This window comes from Hemibagrus wyckioides, linkage group LG18 (genome assembly GCF_019097595.1).
Source record: "Hemibagrus wyckioides isolate EC202008001 linkage group LG18, SWU_Hwy_1.0, whole genome shotgun sequence".
In the NCBI taxonomy this organism is placed as follows: domain Eukaryota; kingdom Metazoa; phylum Chordata; class Actinopteri; order Siluriformes; family Bagridae; genus Hemibagrus; species Hemibagrus wyckioides.
This window is the reverse complement of record NC_080727.1, coordinates 8,678,354-8,695,209: the sequence shown is the minus strand read 5'-3', so window position 1 is coordinate 8,695,209 and position 16,856 is coordinate 8,678,354. Positions and strand designations below refer to the sequence as shown.

At 37.3% G+C, this 16,856-nt stretch overlaps 1 protein-coding gene across 4 annotated transcripts in view; it reads left to right on the top strand.

The window, feature by feature from the left end:
• rab27b (RAB27B, member RAS oncogene family) overlaps positions 1–16,856 on the top strand; it is a 46,596-nt gene extending 29,740 nt beyond the window's left edge. For all 4 annotated transcript variants that reach the window (XM_058415958.1, XM_058415957.1, XM_058415956.1 and 1 more), the window contains 5 exons: positions 4,532–4,703; positions 10,544–10,629; positions 11,340–11,443; positions 11,800–11,923; positions 15,446–16,856. In XM_058415958.1, the coding sequence (XP_058271941.1) occupies positions 4,551–4,703; positions 10,544–10,629; positions 11,340–11,443; positions 11,800–11,923; positions 15,446–15,635 (657 nt within the window). In that variant the 5' untranslated portion in view covers positions 4,532–4,550 and the 3' untranslated portion in view covers positions 15,636–16,856. The remainder of the gene's footprint in view (positions 1–4,531; positions 4,704–10,543; positions 10,630–11,339; positions 11,444–11,799; positions 11,924–15,445) is intronic.

The following is a 16,856-nucleotide window of genomic DNA, read 5'->3' as shown; positions in this document are numbered from 1 at the left end:
GTTCACAGTGATGCATATATATATGTATATATATATATATATATATATATATATATACACACTATATTGCCAAAAGTATTCGCTCACCCATCCAAATAATCAGAATCAGGTGTTCCAATCACTTCCATGGCCACAGGTGTATAAAATCAAGCACCTAGGCATGCAGACTGTTTTTACAAAAATTTCCTGAAATTTCCTCGCTCCTAAATATTCCACAGTCAACTGTCAGCTGTATTATAAGAACGTGGAAGTGTTTGGGAACGACAGCAACTCAGCCACAAAGTGGTAGGCCACGTAAACTGACGGAGCGGGGTCAGCGGATGCTGAGGTGCATAGTGCGAAGAGGTCGCCAACTTTCTGCAGAGTTAATCTCTGCAGACCTCCAAACTTCATGTGGCCTTCAGATTAGCTCAAGAACAGTGCGGAGAGAGCTTCATGGAATGGGTTTCCATGGCCGAGCAGCTGCATCCAAGCCATACATCACCAAGTGCAATGCAAAGCGTCGGATGCAGTGGTGTAAAGCACGCCGCCACTGGACTCTAGAGCAGTGGAGACACGTTCTCTGGAGTGATGAATCATCGCTTCTCCATCTGGCAATCTGATGGACGAGTCTGGGTTTGGCGGTTGCCAGGAGAACGGTACTTGTCTGACTGCATTGTGCCAAGTGTAAAGTTTGGTGGAGGGGGGATTATGGTGTGGGGTTGTTTTTCAGGAGCTGGGCTTGGCCCCTTAGTTCCAGTGAAAGGAACTCTGAATGCTTCAGCATACCAAGACATTTTGGACAATTCCATGCTCCCAACTTTGTGGGAACAGTTTGGAGCTGGCCCCTTCCTCTTCCAACATGACTGTGCACCAGTGCACAAAGCAAGGTCCATAAAGACATGGATGACAGAGTCTGGTGTGGATGAACTTGACTGGCCTGACCTCAACCTGATAGAACACCTTTGGGATGAATTAGAGCAGAGACTGAGAGCCAGGCCTTCTCGTCCAACATCAGTTTGTGACCTCACAAATGCGCTTCTGGAAGAATGGTCAAAAATTCCCATAAACACACTCCTAAACCTTGTGGACAGCCTTCTCAGAAGAGTTGAAGCTGTTATAGCTGCAAAGGGTGGACCGACGTCATATTGAACCCTATGGATTAGGAATGGGATGTCACTTAAGTTCATATGCGAGTCAAGGCAGGTGAGCGAATACTTTTGGCAATATAGTGTATATATATATATATATATATATATATATATATATATATATATATATATATATATATATAAAAATTAGAATTATATTTTTTTATAATAACAGAATTACATTTTTTTAAAATATGCATTTATATTGGAAACAGGGAACATTTTCATATCAAAGTGGCAGGATAAGGAGACAGGGATTGTTCATGGTTGAATTATAAAACATTATATGATGTCTATTTAGTGGTAAGTCACTACGTATTATGATTACAGAAACAGTTTGAAGAAGCTCTTGGTGATTTTAGGTTACTGTAGAAATATTAACTTGTCTGCTGTGAGAGAATAATGTGCTCACATAATCAGATATCAGATGACATTAAAATTATGCATATCTGCTATTCCCCTTTTGAACTCTGTTGTCATTACTGCCTGAAATTGTTTTCTAGCAATGTTTAGGCAAATTTGTCTTAAGAGGTCTTAAAGCCAGGTGCAATCTGTGTTAGTTCCCTGCTGTTCTGGACTGCTAGCAAGCTCATAGATGCAGTTATTAACAAGAGACCAGAATTACACTGCAATTTTTATATTTTGAAATGGTGATTAGAAGTAAATACAGTAATTAATGTGTTTTAATGCTGGTTATGGCAGTTAGGCAAAACTGTTTCTTAGAGTTATTTAATCCAGCCAGTTTGCTGTATATATGTTATGGAAAGCAGGTTTCTTCAGCATGGAAATTGTGAAAAAGTTATAATGAGCTGTTTGGGAGATAAACACGTAGAGCTCTTTTAAGGTTTTGTGCCATATTTTGTAGTGTTTCCCTTCAGTTGTCTGATGCCTCATGCTCTGAATCATGTGATTTCTTCTCTAAACAACACACATGAAAAAAACATGAAAAACTTGTGACTAAACATGACTAAACAGGGCTTTTTGTGTTGCTTGCTAAATATGGGCAATGAGGCACAAAAGGTCATTGATGCTAATCTCTCTTTTTTTGCTCTCAAGCTTTGCCTTTCTCATGAACTCTGTGCTTGAAGAGAATCAGTTTGAAGTCATAATCCATGTCCTGTGACATTTCTGGGGTCAGGATGGTTATTGGAAATCCTGAATAGTCTTGAAGGCTTTCCCATGCTGGAAAACGTAAAGGAACAGGTTTACAGATTTCTCTAAAGCATTGCAGCTAAGACCCCTTTCATAAGTACCAATGTATTGTTACAAAAAGCTTCACCATGCTAATGATTATACATTATTCTGTCTTATATAACAAATGTAGATATAAATGTTGTTGTAAAACAGGAAATGTACTGTCATGTACACAGAAAACTGACTCTTATTTTAACTAATCTGGGTTGGTATCAATTATTGGTATTGCCACACCTCTTACTTTCTCTTGCTCTCACACAACTAGCTACTGTAGCTGGTGAGCAGTGAGGAAAGCAATGAAGTATAGTGCTCCAAACTCTGTGGCCATTTAATCATAGAGCTTGTTTTCAGTCATTTGGAGGCAATAAAAATGATGTATCTGAGATGATTGAGTAAATGCTGATGCTATTATTGCTGTTTATTGTGTGTTCCAGTTTCTTTTGTTGGCTTTATGTTAGTAAAATATTATATGCTGAATATTGATGGCACTTATACAAGAATTTCTTTCTCTTTTATATACACAAACCTACAGTTTTGTTTCTATAGCACACAAACATCTTGCTGAAGTTACATGCAGTTTGTTTGTTACACGGCAAGATGTCAATTTTCCATATTTCGTTTGCTTATTCATTTACCAAATGTGTGGTCAGTCACATAATTAACCATGCCTTATCCATAGTGAGAGATGGAGACTTTTGCAATATGGAGTTAAAGGTAGATAGACAGTGTCATCAGGTGAACATCGATTGCATGTCACATTGAGATGTACGCTATATTGCCAAACGTTTTGGGACATGGATGAGCGAGTTTGGTGTGGAGGAACTTCACAGAGTCCCGACCTCAATCCGATAGAACACCTTTGGGATGAATTAGAGTGGAGACTGACTAGTGAAATTAAAAAATTCCCATAAACACACTCCTAAACCTTGTGGAAAGCCTCTTCCTTGTGGAAAAGTTAAAGCTGTTATAGCTGCAAAGGGTGGGCCATATTAAAGTCATGTGCATGTAAAGGCAGACATCCCAGCTTTGGAATGGCTTGCAGTCTCCGCTCTAATTCATCCCCAAGGTGTTCTATCAGGTTGAGGTCAGGACAGTCAAGTTCCTCCACACCAAACTCACTCATCCATGTCTTTATGGACCTTGCTTTGTGCTCTGGTGCGCAGTCATCCCTAAACTGTTCCCACAAAGTTGGGAGCATAAAAGTGTCCAAAATGTCTTGGTATGCTAAAGCATTAAAAGTTTGTTTCACTGGAACTAAGGGGTCAAACCCAACCCCTGAAAAACAACACCTGAATTCATTGATTATGTATGTACACTGAACACATTAATTCACATTGACATTTATAAGCTTTATATATCATTATATATAAAGTTATCTTGATAGTGTTTATGATGTGCACTGAATTTAGTTTATTGATTCTTTTATAAGATTAAGGTAACGGGTTGCTAAGCTAAGCTAAAACAGTGGTCTCACATTATGTATGAATCAGAAATGAGATTAAAATAAAATAATAAAAAAAATAAAATAGAAATAAAAAAGCTGTCATGTTGGTGTATAAGGATCTGTTTATTTATTTAACTCATTAGATGTCTGTTGTGCTTTTGGAGAGCTTGGAACTGATGCCAGCTTTTGCATAAGTTCAATATTAATCACTATTTCATTATGTGCAAACAGTTGTCACCCAGACACTGTCATGCTGTGCTGTGATTTTCAATTTCTTAGAATATTTGCATGAGTGGGTAGCACAACAGCTATAGCTGGTCTTATAAATACAAATCAGCAATAGCTGATCTTCAGTAAATGGGTTAATATTATCTATAAATAAATAAATTAGAAATAGAAATTCCCAGATAATTCATCCAATACATTTATAGCTGAAAAGTGACACTTTTGGATTGTAATCAAAAGCTCTTCTGAATCAATAATTTATCATGCTGAGATATCATGCTGATTTATAATTTATCATGCGGTTGATTTTTGAGATGCTATCAGAAATAATCACAATGATATTAGTCGACAGAAATCATAAGGTAAAAGAGGCTAAGCAACAGCATTCATTCAGCAGCATATGAATTACTTTTATTTCTGTATTCCCATTCACATGACTTAAAATTAGTTCATTATGTTGAAAAAATAATGTTAAACATCAAGGAGGTATTGCAATAATTTTTTTTTTTTGCCTGTGTGTGTACTGTCTTGTTGATAGGTTAAGCGCGGTCAGCAGTATGACTGATGGAGACTATGATTATTTGATTAAACTCCTGGCTCTCGGTGACTCAGGAGTTGGAAAAACAACCTTCCTTTACCGGTATACAGACAACAAATTCAACCCCAAATTCATCACTACCGTGGGCATTGACTTCAGGGAAAAGAGGGTGGTGAGTTTCTTTCTCTTCCTCCTTATTTCCATTTTGTTGTAAATGCTTTATCAAGAGTGTATGAGGCAAATGTCAAGAAGCAACTTTAAGCAAACGAAAGGTTTCATGTAATTGAAGGTAAGCAAGTATTTGCATTTGCATTACGTTTTATTTTTGCTCATAAATAACTAAATAAGCTAATATTTTTCTGTCAGTAGTATTTCCCCCTATGAAAAGTGTTGGATTGAATAGTCACTGTAAGTCTGTAATACTTAGGTACACTTTCAGTTCCTTAACCTTGACCACAGAAGTTTTAGAAACCTGTAAATGTTAAATAAATACACAGCATTAAAGAAATTCTATTCTAATGCACACTACTACCACTACTGAAAAACCCCAGGGAGAGTTTTTTATTTTATTTTATCAATTAGAATAGAATAGAAGCCTTTATTTATCGCATGTACATTATAGCACAGAGAAATTATTTCTTCGCGTATATGCCAACTTTGGAAGTTGGGGTCAGAGCGAAGGGTCAACCACAATGCAGTGCCCCTGGAGCAGTGAGGGTTAAGTGGCTTGTTCAATTGCTGGGGCTTGAACTCTGATCTTTCATTCACCAATTACTACAATAATGTAAGGACATGTAACCAACAGGTGACAGTAAGCCTGGTGAGGGGTTCATCTCTTGGCAATGAGTAGATATTCTCATTTTTTAAAGAGCATTTCAAAAAGAATCCATGACTCCATCAAACCGAAGATATCAGCCTGCGGTAACTATGTTGATGGATGTGGCCTTTCCTTGTTCTGTGAGTTTTATTTATGACTGTCCATGTGAAAATAAAAACTGCTACTCATGACTTTTGGTTGGATCTAATGGCATCCCAGTGTCCTAAATATTTGCAGTTATTTGCAGTAGTGTCATGTATAGCCCTGGACCACATGACTTTCCCTCTCCTTATCCATCTTCATTTCCTTCTGAGTGGAAATGTAACTCAAGACTCAGCTGTGGTTTGATTACAAGTGTTTGGATATTGAGAGGGAGTACATCAAGATATGGACTGTGAAGATAAACTTCACCAACATTTCCCCAAATAATTTATTCACAAAAACCTGAAAGAGAGAGGTAGGCATTGGCAAAGCCCATTTGGTGTCATCAAATACTCAAAGTGTCCTGTAGTGTGAGTGGGACACTATCACAACCATATGTGCTGTCCTAACATTCCATTTCAGATTTTGGCCCCCGCTTTGCTGTATTAACCCTCATTTATCTAGGAAGTCTTTCCACTAGATTTTTTGAGACGGTCAGTGCAATTTGTGTTCTGTGGGGTTGAGCTCCTCCACTCCAATATTAACAAAGATTGTTTGTCTTCATGGACCTCACTTTGTACACAGGGTGAACCATGTTTGGGGCCCTTAGCTCCAGTGAAAGGAAATTATAGTTAAAAATTGCTACAGAATATGAACACATCCTCAACAATTGTGTGCTTCCAACCTTTGAGCAAAAGTATTTGAATCAAGGGAAATTGTAGCTTAGTGTTTAAGGCATTGGACTCCTGGCTGGAAGGTTGTGTGTTCTGAATCCCAGGTCCACCAAGCTGCCACTGCTGGGCCCTTGAGCAAGGCCCTTGGCCCTCAATTGCTCAGTTGTATAAAAATGAGATAAATGTAAGTTGCTCTGGATAAGTGCCATAAATGTGAATGTAAAGAACAACATATGTGTATGATGGTCAGATGTTCACAAGCATTTGGTTATACAGTATAGGTTATAAGCACTGCAGGGATAAGGTTTAGAGAAACATTTATACTGAGGCAGAACAACCGGACAAATATTTGATCATGTGCGACAAGGGCTTGATCATATGCAATAAACTTTATTTACTGCCACTGTAACATGCCAGTTCCTATTTACTGAATGCATAATTAATGGTTCTCATAAAATATTAGCCTTGATGCATGTCTTTAGTGTGTTTGGGTGGCATCGCTCATAATGTTAATGCTATTTCATACAGAACAGTGGATTTTTTTTTACCACCTCAATAATAAATGTAGACATTCTTCTTTAGGTTTAGTCATCTGGGAGGCCTGTATGGTTCAATGCATAATTTTTTTTCATAGGGTCTGTAATGAAATATTTGTATATCGCCTTGTACATGTTAAAACATTGAAATTTTTGGGTGATTGAACACGCTGATATCATACCAGAAGGATTCTATTTAAACATTATCTGGATATGTGTGCAATGCCGACTTAATACAGTGTAACCCTTTTCTGGTGCCAAAGGTTTAACAGCATTAATATTATGTAATGCTGTTAAGACCTTGATCTTGATTGTGAAGAAAGGGAAACAAGCCTCCATCTTTTTCCCAGCAATTAAGAGGGAATGTAAAAAAGGCCTAAAAGCCTTGTCATAGACCTAATGTGCATAGGTATTCTTCCATAGAAAAGTTAAAACCTTCTTGTACAAATGTTCAAAGTCAAAGGGTGTGGCCTTCGTTTGTCTTTTTGGTCTTGATTTTGCTATCATGATAACAGACTAGGATTTTGGGTTGATTTAGCTACTTGGGACGGTTAAGCAACTTTAATGTCCACTAAATAGGGGAAGCCAAGTCAGGTTGGAGATATTACAATGGTAAATGATGCCACAAGTGACAGATACAAACCCCTGCTGAGAGAACAGGAGTGAGGTGTGTGACCGTCTTAGTGCCCACAAGTTATTTTTCACAGCAAGCATCTGGAAAGGTGACCGGAACTCTTAGAAGGGCAAGTTGAGCTTTGAGGTATTCATATGATCTAGGAGGGTGGGATGGAAGACATATGGTCTTGTTTTGAGAAGCATTTGACTTCAATTCATCATGACTCATGTAAGTCAACAAAGGAGGCACATCAGTGGGTGCATCAGGCTGCTCTGTCCTTCCTAAATCAATTTACAGTGTTCTCTGGCAGTGTAGTCAGGTGACTGATTTCTCCACAGTAACCTCTTTACCCTGGTCAGGCACACATTGGATTCGAGGTCAATGTGGCTAAATGTGGATGCTCAGCCATTTTAGGGCACCATACACTCATATGTTCAGACCCAGGGCACTTTATCTTACCCACATGGACATGGGGAGAACATGCACATATAGTAAATTGAGCTCAGAACTGAACCAGGATGTGTGGAACTGTGAGCCAACAATGATATTTACTGTGCCACCATGCAGAGGGATAGCCCCATTTCAGGAGATTACTTAGTTAGATTGCCCTGCAGACTAATGCATTAAAAATGACTCCTCACAGCAAGCCAGCTGTCTTACCTCCTCCAAATGCAGTAATCAGTGCAACTTAATTCCTTTTCTGCCCCGGGACTTTTGTGCCCTGAGTGAGGCAGAGCAGTTCTTTACCGTCTTCTCACACATCTGCAGAATGCTCTTACACAGTGTCAGGAATTGCTTATAATTTTGTGTGATGGCTATGTTCTGGGTTAAAAGTACAATAGCCCAGTGAGAAGCAAGAGAACACCTTAAATTGTCCATTGAAGCAATCCCAGATAATTGTGTGAAATGAAAGCAGGAAAAGTCAGAAAAAATGTGATCTAAATGGAAGGCATTTGAAAGGTGAGCTGTGAAACCAGGCAATGTGTTTCTGCATCTGCAGCATTTGTTCTGTCGCTTTTGTTACACTCAATGCTGTCAGCAAGGTCTTTGCCAGGAAAGGGGCTCAAAATTCTAGCCTTAGGTGAAAGAAAAAAAAAAAATAGGAATAGAGTGCATGCCTTAAAATTGATTTAATGAGAGGCAGGAAATCAGACGATTAATTATGTATATCAGTATAAATAAGTGTACAGAATGTAAAGGCCGTATAGCAGACTGAAGAAGTGGAGAAAATGACAGCAGAGAGGGATGTAATAGTAGACTATTCATTAAAATGTAGCAATAACACTTTATAACAGTAATAAAAGCATAGTGTGCTGGTATTTTTTTGTCTTGTCATCGTTCTCATGAACATTGTTACTCTCAGACAAAATATTTGATTACAATCTGTTTTTCTCTCGCCTTTCTTATTAGATTTTGGGTCAAATTGATCTGATTGGGTCAGACTGGATATTTTTCCCTTTTGTACACTAAATAACCAAAAGTATATGGGCTCACCTGAACCCCACTCAACACATTTAGGTTGATGTGGATCACTGACTGTACCCTGGGTCTCTTCACCCACCATCAGTGCCTGAGAGAAAGAATTAAATCGATATGTAACTGTAGTTCCTTGCCAAATCTATTATCTATGAAAAACTGATTAAAAAAAGTCTCTCATAAAGAACAGAAAGGTAAAATGAAGAGAGAGAGAGAGAGAGAGAGATGATTTACATCGATCTGTAACTATAATTCCTTGCCAAATCTCTTATCTATGTAAAATTTACATTTTTTAATGTCCTTAAAATCAGAACGATAGAAAGAAAAGAGGGGGGTGGGGGGTAAACATGGAGAATAATGGAGAGAGAGAGACACACACACAGCCATGTGGATGGACAGAAAAAGAGGAATTAAATGAGTCATGTACAGGATGTAGGGTGTGTTTTGGACTCATGTTGTGTAAATAATGATTGATATACTTAATCCAGTTTGTGTATTGGGAACCTGGGGTCTGGGGTGTGTGTGCGTGTGTGTGTGTGTGTGTGTGTGTGTGTGTGTTTGTGCACGCACACAGGTGTGTTTGTTAAAATTGAATATTGAATACTGAATATTCACTAATCACATTATTTTCTTGTGGTGTGCCAGTGGACACCCAGAATAGAGTGTAGATGATAATGAGTCAGACACACACTGACTCATGTACACACACACAAACCTGCACTTATACGGTGTATCACTATGTAAATACTGATTGCATAGCATGCAGAGAGATGTTTCTGAAGGCAATCTGTAGTTAATGATACTGTCTGCTGTCATCAGTGAGAAACTGTGTGGTGCCTTCACTCGCACTTCCTAAATGCATTTGTTAAATGGATCCAAAAACGTGCATGTTATCATGTAATATATTTTTGCATGCTCTCATTGGAATAATTAAAATGTGTGGTAGCATAACACAAAGTGTAAGGAGGTGTGTGTGTGTGTGTTTTGCTGGAATCTGTGGTACTCGCAAATAACTTACACATTTGTCTTAATTCACTAACACCTTTCAGATAGCTGTTGTAATAGCTGTTGTGAGCTTTGACTCTGTGTATATATAATAATGATAGGATTTTTTTTGGGTGTTGTTTCACAGTTATTAATGTCTTAAATTCCACTCCTTAAACACTTTTTTATGACCAACTGCCTAATATTGTGGTCCACCTTTTGCTGCCAAAACAGCCCTGACCCATCATGCACTGTATATTCTGACACCTTTCTATCAGAACCAGCATTAACTTCTTCAGCAATTTGAATAACAGTAGCTCGTCTGTTGTCTGATCACACGGGCCAGCCTTTTCTCCCCACGTGAATGAGCCTTGGCTGCCCATGACCCTGTCGCTGGTTCACCACTGTTTCTTCCTCGGACCACTTTTGATAGATACTGACCACTAGACCGGGAACACCCCACAAGAGCTGCAGTTTTGGAGATGCTGATCCAGTCGTCTAGCCATCACAATTTGGCCCTTCGTCAAACTCGCTCAAGTTCTTATGCTTGCCCATTTTTCCTGCTTCTAACACATCAACTTTGAGGACAAAATGTTCACTTACTGCCTAATATATCCCACCCACTAACAGGTGCCATGATGAGGAGATCATCAGTGTTATTCACTTCACCTCTCACTGCTCATAATGTTATGCCTGATTGATGTATTTATGTATATAATATAGTTACTATTATAAGTGTTTGTGTGTATGTGTGTGTGTGTGATGCAGGTGTACAGCACTAACAGCCCTAATGGAACTACAGGAAAGACATTTAAAGTTCATCTGCAGCTCTGGGATACAGCAGGACAGGAGAGGTTTGACTTGATAATAAGAAAATATTTCATTGATTGTATACAGACATCACAGATATACGAGACAGAATCTTCTTTTCAAATATTAAAGATTTTAAAGGTTCTGAAGGAACACGTTGTTTATAAGCTATATAGAGGAATAACAATAAAAAAACCTTGACTTGACATGACTTGAGATTACACAAAATACCATATTTCAAGTATTTGACTGTTCTGTATTTTTCTTTAAACATAATATGTCTTATCTAAATCGATGTAAAAATATTAAAAAAAAAATCTCCTAAAGCACTGTCCCTCATGGTAATAGTTGTCAGGATACGTAATGGCATAATGCTAACATAGTATATTATACTGAATGTGTCATATAATACACCTGTAATATAATCATCAGTAAAGGAATGAGTGACTGAAATCCTATTTAGTGATTTCCATATTCTGTTATGAAAAAAATCAGCATTTGCTTTGTTGTCCAGTATTAAAATTGTAAAAATCAATGGATGTAATAGTCTTGTATTTGATCTAAATATTTTCTGAGACAATAACTCATAGCAGGCTGTAGTCACTGAGTAACACATGCTTTATTATCTAATAAAAGAAAATGCAAGTCTTGGTTTATAAGTAATAAATTTGTGCCGAGGGCTTAAAAGCACCTTTAAACTTTAATCATGTTCATTAATTAGATTTAATATAGATTATTATTATCCTCATTACAGGTTTAGAAGCTTGACGACAGCCTTCTTCAGAGACGCAATGGGATTCCTGCTCATGTTTGACCTGACGAGCCAGCAAAGTTTTCTGAACGTCCGTAACTGGATGAGTGAGTAATAATCCTAATAAATAGTTATACTGTAGCTACAGAAACGTTATCACAGTAGTAAAATTGCATTTAGCATTTAAGGTGACTTGGGAACAGACTAAGGTGTTTGCCATTTTGTATTGATCATATGATGTGTAGGATTTTGACAGATTAATTTTATTTAATTACAGTATTGAGTATTTAAAAAGCCATCAATCTACAAGGCAAATTTAAGATATATGAATAATACTGAAGAAAACCGACTTCCAAGGGATTTATATTTTTCCCAGTATAAAATGACTAAGAATAATAATCTGTATAAGTGTGTTTTTTTTTTTATTTAAACATGTCAGTTATTAAATTATATGAATGTGAAGGTCAGCTACAGGCGAATGCCTACTGCGAAAATCCAGACATCGTTCTCATTGGAAACAAAGCAGACCTGGCGGATCAAAGAGAGGTTCAGGAGAAGCAAGCTAAAGAACTGGCAGATAAATACGGGTGAGTGTAAGAGATACAGTGAAGTGTAAAAATCATCACTATCAACTTAGCATTTTCATAAATGTAAAGAAGGATGAGTAAATATAATACTGGAATGCTATTAATTAAGTCTCTATTAGGTGTCACTTGTTAAAAGCCAAGCAAGTTCCTCCATACCCCTCATCCATGTCTTTATGGACCTTGCTTTGTGCACTGGTGTGCAGTCATGTTGGAACAGGAAGGGGGTCATGCCCAAACTCTTCCCACAAAGTTGGGAGCATGAAATCCAAAATGTCCAAAATGTCTTGGTATGCTGAAGCATTAAGAGTTCCTTTCACTGGAACTAAGAGGCCAAACCCAACCCCTGAGAAGCAACAGCTGAATTGAATGATTTGGAGGGGTGTCCCAAAACTTTTGGCAATATAGTGTATATCTGGTGGAGTACTGGGCAAGCCTGCAGTACTAGTGAATAAAATGGAATCAGATCCTTAATGCATGATGGTGTTAATCTATTCACTGTAATGTGTTCTCTCTTGCATGGAACTGTTATAACCCAGACTGAAGCCTGTTTACAAGCTTTATCCAGATAATAATTAGTGCATGAAAATACAAAACTGTGCATTAGATTCTTAGCCCCATGCAGTCTAATATAAGGTCTAACCTCAAATGGAAAAAATCTGATAATGCTGTCACTGTGTGGTTTAAATAATTCATCAGAATCAGAAATAATTCAATAATAATAATTCAATAATTTCTGATGATTTAATTTTTCTGTCGGTCTTGGTATCTGCAAGAAGAAATTCTGTTTTGTCTTCATTATTTTTTGCTTTCCAGTAAATACTACTGCTCAGTGCAAATACTAATACTGCACAGTCTGTCAGGGTGTTTAGAGTAATAGTGCTGTCTTTCTATCAAGTATTAGAAAGAATTTCCTGCCCAGTGAGTAAGAATAAAACCCATGACAGTCCAAACCACTTTTCCGGTAGCTGAAAGATCTGACAGTACAAGATCAGAAGCACTTGTTCTCATCAGCACTGAGTTTGAGATCATTAATTCTGAGCAGCAATGTTTTTCTACTCTGACAAGATCTGAATCCTGACTGAAAATACTCTGGCTTAACTGCAGCAGTTCCCTAGATCTGGTACCTGTTTCTACAGAACATGCTAAATATATCAAAAAGAGATTAGAAAAGGGTAGTTGGGATTGGGTCTTTAGGGCAAATGGTGAATTTTAACTGAGATATCACTTGGAGTAGCTGAGTACAGTTTTATTAAAAATTTCATTAAGGCAGATCATCAAATCAGGCAGAGCAGCAGTCTGGCCTGGATTCATGATCTAATGCAAATTGTTGTTCTGAAATTTTACACAGTTTATGGAAGGATATCCAACAATCTATAGTTGCATAAGTTGTTAAAACTGTTACTTTTATTATTGCTAGACTGTAATTAACCTGTGTAATTAACCTGTGATAGAGTCCTCGGCTGTAATTGTCTGTAATTAATCGTTTAATAGTCTTTCTTTTGTTACTTTTTTACCTTTAGTGTTCTCCAGTCCACTGCAGTTCTATTATAATCTGACACGTAGTATATCTCCATTGTAATTATGCAGCAAACCTTCATGGCTTGCACCGTGTAATGACTATCACGATTGAAGCGTTGTGCAATTTTGTTCAGTTAAAGAAGAGACATAAGGGTATCTGTGAAAATGGAGATCTCAGTTTCTTTGTTGTTTTCTATATATCAATTTAGGAAGAATTTCTATCATTAATTCATTTACTTTTAGCAACTGTTTTATCCTGATCAGGGTCACTGTGAATCTGGAGTCTATGCCAGGAATATTGGGCACAGGGAAGGTGTATAGCACTCTAGTCTATTTGGAAATATGGAGTTGCTAATGCATCTACAAAAGTGTTGTTAGGAGGTAGGAAAGTAGATGGAGAGAACATGTGAAAGTGCTAGCCAAGCTCAGGAATGAGCTCCAGACTCTGAAGCAGTATAATGCAGAACCACTGCACTACCAGTTCAGTAATGGCAGTAATTCAGATGGTTATTTTACAGGTGCAGAACACTTTATGGTCCTTATTTATAACTGAGCTTAGTAAATAACCCAAGGAGCTTACCTTATAACTAACCGCATTAAGCAGGAAATAGGACCCTTAGCTTTTCTGTGTGAATCATTAAGAAGGAACAAACCCAAAGCACTAGGATCTGCATGTAGAATATCGGACTTGACCAGGCCAAAACAGAGGAGCAGATGCTCAACATTACAAAGAGACAAATGATTTGTGAACAAGAACAGCTACGATTTAAGCAACATTATGAAACAATACCATGTTAGGGCCATGGCTCTCAACAAGGAGGAGTATAAACATGTACAGTTGATTAAGTCATTGTGGTTCTGTTCTGTCTGTGGAAAGTTTAGGAATAAAACGTTTTAATAGATAGCCAGAATATTATTGTATACATACTGTTTATGCCATAATCTTATTCAAATAGTTTGTTAGTAATGGAACAGGAAAGCTTTCACTCTGTTGTCAAAAACTCACAAGTTCAAATCCTATAATGCCACAGCCATTCATGGCTGAAAGCCAAAGGGAGCAAAGTTGTGAATTGGCTTGACCAAATCGGATAAAAAGGAATAATTAACAATATAAATCTGGACTAAATAAGCTATGATTTTTTTTCTCAGGGGTACCTGGCTGCAAGAGGTTTGACAACCCCTAGATTAGAGGACAAGATGAGCAGTTCTTTCCTTGCCTTGCCTTGCCTTGCCTTGCCTTATAAAGCCAGATATACTAACTGCAGAAAGAATAAATATTGAAAGACAGTATGATGTATATGCAATTTGAAGTTAACTAAACACACTTTGAGTGAAAGGCTTTGAATCAAAATTCTAGGTACGAATGTTGGAATTTGCAAGGTTCACATTTCTATTGCGAATCGCATCCACAATACATGTCCAAACTACAGACACTCAAATATGGACCTCTTTAGTTAGCTCTGACTGCTCTACTGCATGATGCAGTATGATGCAGTTGCATCCCTATGAAGTGTAACTATATCAATAAACATGACACTCGAGAGCCAGATGCAATGATTTTAAACACTGTAAACCCTGACGCTCTACACTTTTATTCAGAGCTCAGGTTTAATGTCTGTAGCACAACAGGGCCTTTTATTTATAGTTTCATTATTATTGAAAAAGGCCACTGCAGACAAGAAGTGTTTGTTTTAATCTATACTGACCACATGGACATTCCTTTTGTAATTTGTCTCTCAGAGGGCTAATTACTTTGGACCTTTAACATTTCAAAAGTCTCAGGATTAATGTTGGACATTTTGTTCATCTAGCATCTGTGCTTTTTGCCTGGTGATATTTAGTTATTATTTATACTTTCATACTTGAGTTTTATTTGTAGATCATTTCTATCTGTAGAGTTTTGTCACTTGTCTGTCTCACTGTGACAATAACAAAGCTGCAAACATCTCAGACCTTGTGACAATCCCATTCAATTTCATTTGTTGTTCCTTTTCTCATCTCCAGCATCCCGTACTTTGAGACGAGTGCGGCGACGGGCGCAACAGTGGATAAAGCTGTGGTCACTCTGCTCGACCTGGTGATGAAGAGGATGGAGCAGTGTGTGGAAAAACCAGAAAAAGTCGACGGACATCACACAGACAGCACCAGCAAACTGAGCGCCGCACCAACACCCGAGAAAAAATGCAGCTGTTAGAAATTGCCTTATTGCGCCCCCGTGTGGGAGGATGTGGAGGTGCAGCTCAGTCCTGTACGTACTCGTGTGGTTGTGAAAGCAGGGTGCTTGTAAATGCATTTAAAGTATCTGAACATTTATTTTTTGTTTGTTTGTTTGTTTGTTTGTAGTACATCTAATGCATTTTAAAGAAAAAAAAATCTGGTTAATAAGCTTTTGGTCTTTTTCCACCTCACAATTGGTCATTTAAACAACGATTCTTTATAACAATATTTATTTCTTAATAAATTCTTTTTTGACAGGTTATGAGTTTTTTAATATTCAGTTTTTAAATACTTGCATTAAAGCATGATTATAATTAATGTTTGACAGAATGTAAGGATTTAGGTCTCCAGTCCCCTTTTATGAAATGAATGCTTTCTGCCCTTTAATTAGAGATATATGTATATTTTTGTGTGTGTTGTATCTCCAATGCACTTTGGGGTGTTTCTGAAATTGTTCTAGTCAAAAAGATATTCATAGTTTTTTCCCTGTTGTATTTGCTTAGACTATCTGTTAAATATGTTTGTAAACGACGACAGAGCTATTCTAGATATATTACATTTTAATTCATACAAGAATTAAGAATTATTTAAACAAGAGTATTTAAGACTGAATGTCTATGAAGCTTTTAAATATAAAGATTAGATTCTACAGTGACCGTAACCTCCAATTTACAAACCGTATGTCATTGTTCCACATTGCCTAGAATCAGATTTAGAATGTCACCTAGCTGTTTTTAAACCAGACCTGAACCCTAAAACACATTTAACTACTGTATATTTTCTTTATAGGTCCAACTTCATCTTAGGTTTCAGGTTTAAAGGATGCTGGGTTTTTATTGTCATGATGATGTAGCGTTGTCATGGAGATTCTTATTTTTAGTATCCGTCTAAATATGCTGGAGAAATGCAAGAGATTAGGCTTGGTTCTAAAACCCTGCATGACTTTCTTTGGCTGTTAGAATACAGGCAAATAAGATTTTGCTCGAAATCGCTAATTTAGGTAGAGTGTTTGTGACAAAAGGAAAAGAACTGCATACATACAGCTTTATGGCATAGCAGATAAAGTATAAAATATTCCTTCTCTTTTTTTTCAGTTATGTTGCCAAAACAATTTCAACAAATGTATTCATATTTACTGTCATTTTGTCCATTAATGTGGATTCCAGAATCAAATTCATATTTTCGCTCTAATCAAAAA